This window comes from Hetaerina americana, unplaced genomic scaffold (genome assembly GCF_022747635.1).
Source record: "Hetaerina americana unplaced genomic scaffold, ioHetAmer1.1.p SCAF_4, whole genome shotgun sequence".
NCBI lineage: Eukaryota > Metazoa > Arthropoda > Insecta > Odonata > Calopterygidae > Hetaerina > Hetaerina americana.
Genome location: NW_027286985.1, coordinates 64,798,003 through 64,811,321, shown reverse-complemented (window position 1 = coordinate 64,811,321; position 13,319 = coordinate 64,798,003). Strand labels below are relative to the sequence as shown.

The 13,319-nt window shown below is 36.1% G+C and overlaps 1 protein-coding gene across 2 annotated transcripts in view; it reads right to left on the bottom strand.

Annotated features, from left to right (window-relative positions):
* The window catches only part of Ubr3 (Ubr3 ubiquitin ligase), a 119,931-nt gene extending 108,486 nt beyond the window's left edge, over window positions 1–11,445 (bottom strand). For both annotated transcript variants that reach the window (XM_071590862.1, XM_071590863.1), the window contains exons 1-5: window positions 10,878–11,445; window positions 10,478–10,691; window positions 9,974–10,102; window positions 8,410–8,542; window positions 7,619–7,748 (exon numbers count right to left, since the gene is read on the bottom strand). In XM_071590862.1, the coding sequence (XP_071446963.1) occupies window positions 7,619–7,748; window positions 8,410–8,542; window positions 9,974–10,102; window positions 10,478–10,691; window positions 10,878–11,097 (826 nt within the window). In that variant the 5' untranslated portion in view covers window positions 11,098–11,445. The remainder of the gene's footprint in view (window positions 1–7,618; window positions 7,749–8,409; window positions 8,543–9,973; window positions 10,103–10,477; window positions 10,692–10,877) is intronic.
* Between the last annotated feature and the right edge of the window lie 1,874 nt (window positions 11,446–13,319).

Below are 13,319 nucleotides of genomic sequence, written 5' to 3'. Positions count from 1 at the left end.
ATGCAAATGAGGTCATAGATGAGGTCTGAAACATTGTAACTGGGTTAACAGAACTTAATAGAATGATAGTCTGTGAAACAGAAAGAAAATCTTAACATTTAAAATGCCCTTGGCCTTCCCAATATTATGTTCAATAGTAAAGTTACAATCACCCATATACAACAGCAACGTAAACCACTAAATCATGGGATTATAAACCATTGACTTTCTGATACCAGAACAAAGTTCTGCAGATAACGAGATCTGTTGATCACAGAATGGACATAACTAATAATACAACGTTTGTATATAAGGTTTGAATAGCTGGTGAATGCTGACGCAATTTTCTGGATGCTTTCATCATACTATGCAGTAAGCTTTTATGATCCAGAAAAGATGCTTTGAAAAATGCGGCACCTGAATAAAAATCTCCAAACGCAAGAATATCAAAATTAAAATTAAAAGAGAGCAAAGTAGACCTTCCAACACTGTTGGCAAAAATTTTCCTCTAATATGAAATGCGATGACAAATAGAAAAAATTAGACTGCAAATTTTCTCACTTGAAACTATGCGCAGACAACATGAGTAATCTATAATTTTTAATAAATGGCCATTCAAATTCAACGAAAAAGAACAAATTTTTCACATTTCTTAGTATGCTATGCCTATTAAATAAAGCATCTTCATAATTGTCCATGACTACATTATGAAAACTTTTCTATCTAATGTTCATATTTCTAACAGATGTTTAATAGGAAAGGAGAATAACATTATTTTAATTACTCAGCTTTTGGAATGGCAATTCAATTTATGTTTGAGCGCTGTGATATTCTGCAATACATATGAATCTCCACTCTAGAAAATGTGCAATACCGTTCCATTACAGAGGAAGAAAATTTTATAGAAGCAACATCTGGAGTCACATCTACAAAAAGGAATTGATTCAGAACAATAATTTATGAATTAATCAATTATAATTTTTTTTCAAATAGCAGGCTATGAATTTCCATGTACATACAGCTTAAGTTAGTTGTCATAAGCCTCTTATTTGGTATGTTTATTCTTTCATGAAAAAAATATCCCTTCTATCGGACGGTGGCCTCCCATGGTGTAAAAAGACAGGTTTCACTGTATTTGAAAACAAAAAATCTACGGCTGAGACAACACGTACCATTAACTTTTGATAAAAACTAAGGACACCAAACATCTGTATCCTCTCATGTTCATTATCAGTTCTTATAGATAGAATATACATATAAAACAAATTTATCTTATGAATGAATCCCTGGCTTAATTTATTGTTTCTCATTACTTATGATTGGGATGCAGCCCCAAATTTTTTCTAAACCTGTTTTGTAATGACAATTTTTAAATTTATTATGTATATCTGAAGCAATGACTGGATTAACCATCATAATTTATCTGGACCCAAAAATGAACTTGATTTATTAATTACAGGGATGAATAAAAAAAATGAATATTGAAAAAATAATTTTTCCATTAAATGGTGTACAAAATTAGGCATTCCAAAAGGTCAATAACCAAACAGAGATGGCAGTGACTGCTTCAGAAATTTTTTGACTTGTGTTGCAAAGGCAAAAGGAGTTCAATTTTATTTTGTTAGCAAGAATTTTGCAGAAAACATCATGAATACAAATGACAGCATCTACATGTTTTTCTCTACTCTTGATGGGCATTTGTTATGTTAATGTTGCTATCTGTAATATTCTTAAATATTCTGGAACATCAAAAAACTATATATCCAAGCGTGTTTGAACATTTAATGGTTATATTTTAAATGCCAAAGATCTGCGATAACGGGGCATCATTTAAACTAAATTATTACTAAAGGATTGCATCTTTCTGAATTTAACCTCTCATTTATTTTGATAAAAACATTATTATTTATCTTAATGCACAGCTATAGCTTTACATTTATGTCCTTCCATCCCTTAACTCTAGGAGGCTTTAAGGCATTAAATGGAATTATTAAAAGTTGTTGGCAATTGTAGGTATGCTAGAATATTGATGCATTAGCGCAAAATTTACTTAACTCCTGGATTTATGAGTGTTGACTGTAAATAGTTCCCCGCCATTTAGTTGACAATGCTAAGTTCTTATAATACAATAATGCACTATTTTGATATTTTATGTTTCCTATATTTAAATCCAATATTATATTGACATCAAAGAATTTTATTAGTCCTAAATTTATGCATCTGCACTCTAGTCTCTATGGATAAAATTACAACATGGTAGTTTTTTAAGGATGCTAAGAGACAACTTTTTTCAGATTTAAATGGGAACCCTGAACACGTTCCACATCAACAAGTTACTTTTTACTGACCATGATTTAAAACATCATGCTGCATTAACAGGTTATGATGCTGAATGGCAATTAAAAATGGCCATGATAAAATAAATGATAAAACGTGCCAATAATTGTGAAATTTAGCAGTGTATTTCAACCTCTGAACTTTGGTAATTTATTCCAACGACTAAGAATTCCAATAAACGAGGGGGTTCCCAAAAATAACTGCCATTATTTTTTTTAGCTTTGCATTAAATTTATTTACAAAACAACCATATCACCTTCAAAGTACTCTATCATACGTACTAGACTAATGCATTTGTCCAACCTGCGATTCCATTACTGAAAACATTATTCAAACTCATTTGATTTGATGCCTGACAGCTACTGCATGGTTTTATTCTTTACCTCTTCCACATCATCAAAACATCGTCCTTTCATGTCTCTCTTTACACACAGAGACAAGAAGAAAGTGGACAGAGCAAGGTTAGGTGAGGGGCAAGGGAGTCACGTTTTTGGCTAATGAGTTGGTGCGTTGTCATGGTGGAAAAACCAGTCCTTTGTCTACCACAAATTGTTTGTCACACATTGTCACGCTATCTTTTTAAAACCTCTAAATAGTAAGTCTAATTAACAGCCTGACCTGGTGGGATCAGCTCAGGATGCACTATCCCTCTTAAATTGAAACAACAAATGAGCATAGTCTTGAGCTTTGACATCATTTGACAAGCTTTTTATTTCAATGCAACAATTTCAGAGCGTAAAAATCATTCGCCTTGACTGGGACTCGAACCCAGATCCCTCAATATCCGGTCGAGTGCTTTAGCCACTTAAGCTACCGAGGCGTCCTCTTAAACTCTGAAATTTTGGGGCTTTTAAAGGAACTAGATGTTATGACGAAATACCGTACATACAATGTCACATGTATTCGTAGTCGTGCGCGAGGCGCCACTGTCCACGAGGTTAAAGCCAACTTTAAACACGTATGGTGTTTTCCCTTTGACAAATTCCAAAGAAACTGCAGGAGATGCCGCAACAGTAACTTTTAACGGAGTCATCCGCTAATGTGCATTTCAATGCAACAATTTCAGAGCGTAAAAATCATTCGCCTTGACTGGGACTCGAACCCAGATCCCTCAATATCCCTCAAAAGCTTTTTATTGGCAAGGTGACAATGAAGTTTTCCACTGGTTTCATGGTTACTGATGGATGACAGAATTTCACAGCATGCTGTTCACTTAAATCTACCATGGTGAAAAACGAGGAGCAAGCAAAACTGCTTTCACAAAACGAATTCTTGTGACTGAACACAACCTTCCAAGACAACAACAATGCCTGGGCAAAACTCTGAATAATCAGCGCTATGCTCACCTAGTGGAAAAATGCGTTAGCTCCACCAACCCCAGCCCTATTTGGTTACCCCTTTGATATCCCTTCACGATATTTTTCTGAAAATGTCATAATAATGCAAGTTAGATTTATAACAATGCATGGAGTAGTCACCTCCTCCATTGCCACCATGGAGTCCTATCCTACATAGCAGTGGCTACGGAAATTCATTTCACGCTCTCAGATTGACCATAAGATTGCAGAAGAGCTTCATGCAGAAGATTTACGGTGACATTCCAAGCACCTGTGTTCTTGGTCAAAATTGGTCTACATGATATGGAGTTTTCCCTATGAAATCCACAAAAGTCATTCTCACCTCCTCTGCTGCATCTGTATTGATACTTATGCACTCTCCAATTAAATGTTTACCATAACTTTAATGACAGTTTAAACATGATAAATTCACAGAGAAGTATTATTATTAATGCTTTTCTACCAGATTAGTAATGTTTTGGATGGACCTAAAGAAGTTATGCGACTCTCCGAATAAAAACACAACCTGACATCTGACACTAGACTAAGTCCCTCTTCAATTCCTCATACTTCCTTCCTCCCTTTATTCCATCCAACATGGCTATCCTATTCTGACCCCTTTACTTGCATGCCTAACGTTCCCTTTATTAGAGCCTTCAACATCCCACTGACAATCAATATGCTGAAACCTTATTTCTTGCTTCCTTTAAATTTATTCCAGCAATCCTCCCTCTACCCTCACCATGCCTAGAACTTCATCGTATCTTTTCCTTTAAAGTAAAGTTTACCTTTTCCATCCTCCAGACCAACATTTCAAAAGCCTTCAGTCTATGCCTATCACTTTGCCTCAATGACCATGTTCCTACACCTTACAAAACCCCACTTCATATCAAAATTTTGGGAAGCATTTTTCCCTAATCATTCCTTAACATCCTTACTCAACATCGTTGCTTCTGCATTGTACAAAGCCACACTCCACATGAAAGTTTTTACAAGATATTTCCTAACATCATTGGACAACATCAATGCCATCAATTACCCCCTCCTTGTGCGACCTTTGCTTAGTTCAATCCTTTATCTTGTGTCCTTACTACTATTACCATTTTGGCCTAGAACACTTCCAACATAGGTAAACTGTTGCACCTGCTCTAGTTAATGAACTATTTTAATATTGAACTCAGCCCTCCTCTTTCTCGAAACCTCATCACGATTTATTAGTTAACATTAATTCTTATTCCACACCTGTTGCACTTATGTGCTCAGCAATGCTTGCAACCTGTTGGTTGACTTGAAAACTAAATCTCCATCATCCACAAACTTAACTGATTATATGAATTCCTTATTGACTATCTCCCATCAGTTCATTACATGCCTCTTTAACCATTTCCTCCCCATGAACATTGAACAGCACAGTTAATCATGGAACCCTTGTCTAACTCCAATTCCTCAGAATGCCCATCCGGACTCTCCATCCCCCACTCACACCAGTTGTCTGAGACAGGCTGTGGATAAGCCTCTTATTTTTCCTATCTACTCATATTTCCTGCAATATGTTTATCATTTCAACACAATTCACTCCACCAAATGCTTTCTCCAAAAGTACAAAACAAATTTGGATCCTGATTGTATGAGGGTAGTTTAAAAGGTTCCAGGAATCACCACCAGATGTCAGCACAAGCCCAATGAGTTCATTGCATAATAATAGAATATGAGTAAACAAGTTATATGTCAGGGCTCTGGGAAGAAAAATGTCGTGCAGACGCCTTTCAGTTGTTCCCATGTAGCGATTTGTGAAAATGGAAAAAAATTGAGATTAGAGCAGAGATTAAATTCCTTACAAAGAAAGGTACGAAAGCAAAGGAAATCCATGTCGGCATTCAGAACATTTTGAAGTTGCCAAGCGGACAAACGAGTTTAAGTTAGGTTGGGACAGCTTAGATGATGATCCACGTAGTGGTCAGCCAAAATGTGCCACTACCCCAAAATTATTGAAAAACTGCATAAAATGGTCATGGAGGATTGCCAAATAAAAGAATGAGAAATCGCTGTAGCTGTAGGGATGTCATCTGCACGGGCATATCACATTCTCTAGACGTGGAATTGGATTTGAGAAATTTATCTGCTAGGCGAGTTGCCAGCTCTTGGGCTGGAGAATGATGGCTCTTAACACAGGATCACAAATACATCAGAATGGAAATTTCCAAACAAAGTTTGACCCATATTTGACCAACAAGATTTTCTGCACCAGTTTTTGACCACAGATGAAACTTGCGTCCACTACTACACCCTTAAGACAAAACAGCAGTCAAAGCAGTGGAAACATGTTGATTCACCATCATCAAAGAAAGCAAAGCAACACAGTCGGCCAAAAAGGCAATGGCTTCAGTTTTCCAGGATGTGAAATGGATTATACTACATAGATTATCTCACTTTCCTCCCTACTGAATCAAATAATTATGGCACAATACTATGCTAACTTCCTGGACCAACTACAGCAAAAGATAAACATGAAAAAAGGCCAGGTGTGGCAAGGAAGAAAGCCATCTTTAATCAAGACAATGCAGGCCCACACGCAAGTATTGTTGCCATGGCAAAAATACATCAGCTAAGATACGAACTGTTGCCACACCCACCTTATTCTACTCCATTAGATTTCCATCCCTTCCCCAAGCTCAAAATTTATCTTGGTGGAGATTCTCATCAAACGATTGTCACTGAGGTAAGTCATTTATTTCTGTTCTATTCCGAAAATTTTTCATATAATACTCATATTAGGTGTTCCTATCTATCAGTGACCTCATTACAACTATGACATCATGACTTTCCCATTTCTGAACCCAAACTGATCATTCCCTAAGTAATCTTTTGCCCTGCTCTCCATCCTCTTATTGATTATTGTATCGCAATACATGACTCACAGACATTTTGGCCGAATGCCATAGTTGCCCATACTCAATTTCATTATGCTCCCCATTAAATCTTGGGTTAAGTTATTGAGATGGTTTCTCACTGCCAACCTCAATGGTGTTTTTAACGTGACACCACCACTCAAATGGCCGCCCCACTCAGGTCCGATACCTTTGCAGCCGCCTTACCTCGCGTCTGACTCCTACCCTTTAACCTATCTGGCATGGGCCCCCTTACAAGGATTAAATATCATTGCTCCTGCCAGCGCAGCTCTAGAATTAATCAGCATGCATAAACCCTTCCGCCACGTCTCCACCACATATCTATTTTATCAAATGTAGCAACGTAGATGTGATATACATTGAATTCTCCACAGTAAAGTTTTTGTATACTTCTTTTGCCATCCCTATGCATACAGATGTTACAAAAAAAATGACAGCTTAATAGTCCATAAGAAGTTGTTTTTGTTACATTACAGTAATATTCTAATGACCATTACAAATAAATCAAATTGCAAGACTGATTAATATGCAGTATGCTGCACAAAACTTATCAAATTCCTGACAATTGAGTAGGCAAGAAACTGATAAAAAATCTGAAATAGACGTAAACAAAGGCTTGGTGATGCTGCTGTCAGCCACATCATACATATTTAATTAGCATAGAAGCTGATCACTGAATAACAGGAGATCACACCCACAATTGATTAGGTACCAGCACTTAGCTATAAAATAAATGACTGGTCCTTTAGTTAATCTAGAACCATGCGACTTTAACAGCTATGACAGGTCCCAGGGGCAGAAGCACCTCAGCTTATGCACTACAAAATCATAATCTAGATTGGGGCAAAATCCTGATTTGTACTTAAAAATCTTAGCCTATACTTGAAGTTTTGTAAAAATTAGATTATACTGTGGTTAAAAATTAGACACATTTTCTACAGCAAATTTGGCAATTAAAGTTTACAAGCAAGCACCCATACAAAGACACTAAAAATTACTCCACATACTTGAAGACAATAAGGGAAAATGATAAATTAAATGACATGCATTAATTACCTTTATACTCATCAGGAGGTTCAGGATTTGGCAATGATCTCACAGCTTCTTCGTACATCCTCTTACTTTGAAGCATATACCTTGAGTATCTATTCTCTCCTGAGCCTATACTAGTCAAATTTTTGTAAATCTGAAATGTACATAAATAATAATATTTAATACATGGCATGCAAGCATAAAACAATTTCATATATGATAATATTCAACATTTAATAATATTTACTTTTACAATCCATTAATATGTATATTGAGGATAGCCAACTCAGCATGATTAAGAGAACATAAAAATGTAACACTAAGCATTAACTATGGACGCAAAACGAACAGAACGTTTGACAACATAGAGCGCTAAGAGATGTGAAATCATGAGAGGCCTAAGAAAGAGTAAGCCCAGCAATGACAAGCTCCACAAAAATCCAAAATGACTATCAAGGTATCTTATGGCATAAGAGTTTTTTAAATGTTCTCTATGCAACCCAGAGAGTCCATTTCAAATGCTTGCTATATCCAACGGAGCAAAGTTAAGGTTTTAGCATTTAAGTATTTTTCGTGAAAATTAATAAGTATAGTCTGAATTAAGAAATCATTATACATCTATTCACATTAACATTAAACATCTAATGCTGCCATTAGCGTCATTTACATTTCCATACCACAATATGTTTTCAGTATACATAAAAATGCTATTAAATAATGCACTCATCAATTTGACACAAATGATGTTTTAATAAGAATATTTAACCACAGGAAGAGCACTATGACAGAATACAATGAACCACCAAAGAATTTACCTGAGGATTAGTAAGAGCACCAGTCATCACTCTCCTCATTGCAGCTCCCAAGGCACTTAAGTCATGAAGCATTGTTAAAAACTTATCTGCATCTTGAATTGCAATTGAATATGCATCTGGAGCCCCAGATTGACTACAAAAAAAGAAGTGTACCATGTATTAACCAATACGCCAAGGTCACCAGTCAATACAAAGTAGCATTGAGTATCATGTAGTGCCAAAAAATATCATACGAAGTTGAGAGAGCATTTATAGCGATCTTCACTTACTACATATATCTACCTAGGAGGGCTACTTCACCACTTAGATTCAATATAAAACAAATCACATAAGATAGATTTGCTATTTGGTAGCACTAAATAATTTTCCTTTCTAATAGACAATTAGAATAAAACAATTCCTTTATATATTTATCCCTGACTTGGTATCGATAATAGATGGAATCCTTATTTAGTCAATATTTGGTTTGCTATCAAGATTCCAGACAAACACAGCATGGCACAAAAACCATAACAGAATTAGAATTCAGTTCTATAACCTGTAGATTATTTGGTGGCTTCACTACTCACTGATTTAGCACACAATAACTTATACACACATCATTTCTCTCAATTCAATTATAAAATATCTAATAATTCATCAAAGAATTCAGTTTACTAATACAATGTCTGATTATAGCTCAGTGGTAGCATTTAAGCTTATATTGAATTTCGTTTATTTCAAACTTAATTGCAAATGAAACGTCTCACTTGTTTTCATGAATATCAATCTTTCAGGTTGACTCAATGACAGGAAAATTCATCAAATGGTTTGGAGCACTGTGAAAATGACATGGACAAAATGTCCATGGGTCATAATAATAATATGAGGAATTCCCCTTAAAATAGAACACGACCTCACCATCAGATAATAAAAGCCCTTTATCCCGTCAAACTAGATTTCCGAGGACTAACCAAAGACAATGAATATGGAATAAACAAAGGATGTGAACGTCCAAGTAGATTAAAACCAAATACCACAAAACTTGATAGATTTTCGGGATTACATAATAATTGCCGATTAACAAAGGAAGCCATCTACTTTAGCTTCAAAGCCCTACTCTATTGAGTATTGTATTTCCTTTCTCTAATATCGGTGGTAGTCCACGGTAATTACATTAATAATTATACAAAACTGGATGCCATGACACGTGAGAAATGACACCACCTGGCTAAATCTTTTTGATCACTTCACTTAATTTACCTACATTAACACAGTAAAGGTGACTACGACATAAGCAATGACATTAACATTTAAAAGCTAACAAATGTGTAAGAGTGGCACCATGTCACAATTTGGCATAAAGCAATACACGCTAAATATCCAGAAGGAAGCATATACCAGCCTCTAACTTTCTTCTTTCCCTTCCTGCCATAATTAACCAACCATGTACAAGGTTAACGATATAATTTCTCATTTCACCGATGTAAAAGGCAAAAAAATATAATTTTGAGCTTGCAACCGGGCTAAATAGATTACTGCGTAACTGTGGTTATATTAGGACTTCAATGGTCATTTCACTTACCTATTTTCTCTTAAATGCTGTATAAGTCTTAAAATGATACGAGGCATCATGGCTTCAGCCACACACATCAGGTTTGATGGTGCTGATGGCTTATTGACTTGAGCTTGAGGACCATGCAATTCACAAAACCTGCGAAATAAATATGAGTGTACACTTTGATGACCTCCCATTTAAATAATTTTGTGAAGATAATTGCGTTAAACATATTACCGTTTCGACATTGTCAATGTCAGATGTGGTTTAAGCAATAGATACATGAAGCAAATTTATTACAAACATGCCGTGAAGTATGTTACGCTAAACTTAGTAAATCACAAGAAACAAACCAGTAGACGACAAACTACAATATGCCCAAGAATACAATGCCATCAGTAAAACAATTGTCTTCAAAAGCGAGACAAGCATAGAAAAATATTAACTTCACTTCATTGGTCAAACAGAACAAAATAATTTACGCACAAATTTCAGAAATAATGTTTGAAGGCATTTAATATAAGGACTTACCCTGACTCTTTCATAACTGAAATATCTCCACAGTCACAAACACCACCTGCCTGGCTACGAAACATGTTGAAATCGTGACCATCGTGATTACCTTTTTGAAAACAATTCGCACACAGAGATATACACGGTGAAATTCCACAAGTTCGACAACGATAAGCAACAAAATTTGCTGTCCACACTAAACCACATGTTGTTGCATTGTCGTAACGACGAACTACAAAAAATACACAAATATAAGTCGAGTATCTGAATAACAATAACATAACAACAATTCAATGCATTAAACGACATTAAATTCATAGGCAAAGTGAAATATGGAAAAGGAAAAGATGAATATATCACAAATACGAAGAGAAATACACATTTGAAAAACGAAACAAACTTTCGTTTATATACGTACCATTCGCGGCGAATTCATCGGGAGTATCACCTCCTGCCATTAACCATTTAAACCAATCAATAGTTTCCCACTCGTCGATGGCTTTGTTGGGATTTAGTAACAAATTTAACAATTTGTTTAAGTGCACAGGCGAGGAAGTATTATGACACTCATCTTTCACAAAAGAGGCTGCACCACGTTTGCCTTTTCTCATCAGCACATGTGCACCCACGAAAGCCATGGTTTTAATATACTCCTATATTTGAACACAATAAACTGTGTAATATCTAAAACTCATCACTTAGGTAAATAAATTACTGTATTTTGTGTTGCGTTACACATCGAGAATAAGATATATTAATAATGTTAACAATATCCCTGACAGCTCTCTCAAGAAATGAATACGTTTAACGCTAGCGACACAATCTTCCTTCACCGTAGTTTTTCACTAAATATAATATATCTTCGAGTCTTATCATCTCTGCGCCATAACAAGGTACTGTTCTTCATGTTATTTCTTCTGCTTAAAACGGTAAGTACATAATATTTCTTCAAATAATGTCGTCAAAAATAACATCACTAGCACACAATCACCAAATCAAGGACTAATGAACCTAATGAACTGTCGAGGAAAGATGGCCATGGAAAAACATAAAGCATATTCATTCTCAAGTACTTCCGAATACCCCCAGAGAGCAGCAAGGGTGTTAAAACTGTAAGCTATAATAGTGCTGCCTCTAGTGAGTGCCTGTGACATTTGGTACATCGTCTTTCTACGGTCGCATTCATGTCCCACTAGTGTCAGTGGTCCACTCATTATTTGGCCTTCTTCTGGGCCATCTGCCAGAGGATTTTTTAACTAAGAGAAGCCGACACACATCCCCACATCAAAATGAGGTGGGAGAAGGGGTTGCGTCTTCCCGGGTAAAGAAATATATTCGCTTCAAACTGAATCTCGCCTACTGCGAAAGATGTTGAGTGTTCTGTAATATTTTCCTGTTCATTATTCCATGAATAAGATATGGTACCTAGAAGATGTTGCGTGTTCGGCTGTAACTAAATAGGAGGAATAAAGTTCAACTTTCCGAGGGTAATTGAAAATACGTAAGTTGCGTATTAAGATTCATACCAAACAAACTCACGCACACTCGTTGCCAGCAAATGACGGAACCATTTTACCCTTAACAATTATCGCAAGTTATTGCCTATGTAGAATAACTATATGGTATTCATGCGAAAGTCGAACAATGAAGAATTGGTTCTACTTGCCTCGATTAGTGAAATACTGGTTCTTCCTGCAGTATGTTTGGGAATTGTGACAATACCTGTGCAATTCCGTTGTAATTACCGTGTTTTGTGCTCAGTTAGTGATATTGATTGAAATTTCTTGGGAAATACTTACATTCTCTAAATTTTAGTCGTTTTACATGAGGATGACTCAGGAGGGCAATTGCCGTTACGGTGTTGTTAGTGTCTCGAAATGTAAGTCAGACATTCAAACTAAGAATTCTATGTCATATGTGAATAATTTGTACTCTGTATGACATACCCTCAGTTAAAATAACTTTTATATATATTGATTAATTGTCCCGTGCTGTCCGTTTTAGAATTGAGTGCTGTCAAGTAAACGATATGTCAATTTCTGTCTAGGTAAATTGACATGTATATTTTATAAGGTGATCTACCGGTTTAGGTAGGTTTTTAGATGGACGCAACTACCAAATAAATATTTTTGACTCCTAACAAAACACAACCCAGCAATCTACTCTACATCAAGTCCCTTTTCATCTCTGAGTACTTCCTCCCTCCATTCATACCTTCCAATCTCCCTATCCTGTTCCTGCCCTTTCCTCGTTTGCCTAACATTCTCCCCTCGTCTTCAACATCCCACTGCCGACCAATACGTCCTTTATCTATTTTTCATACCTCCATAGGATTTCGCTCACCATACCAAGTATTTCCTCATCTGTTTTCCTTTCGGTCCATTTAACCTTCTCCATTCTTCTCCACACCCACATTTCAAAAGCCTCCAGTCTACGTCTACCCTCCTGCTTCAATGACCACGTTTCCATGCCATACGTAGTGACGCTCTATATCAAAGTTTTTACAATTCTTTTCTTAATATCCTTGCCCAATGTCCCTGTCTTCAACTACCTCCTTCTGGTGAAAGCTTCTTTGCGTAGCGCGCTTCTTCTCCTTACGTCCATACTACTTTGACGGTGTTGGTCCAAAACACTTCCGAGATACGTAAACTGTTCTACCTGCTGTAGTTTTTGCCCTCTTATTTTAATGTTTAGCTTAGCCTTTTTCTTTATAGTAAATCGCATAACCTTTGTCTAATTAATATTAATTCTCATCCCATATCTATCATACTGAATTTTCAATTCACCCAGAAATGCTCGCAACCCCTTGGCTGATTGGCAAACTAAACCTTGGTCATCAGCAAACCTAACTGATTGTGCA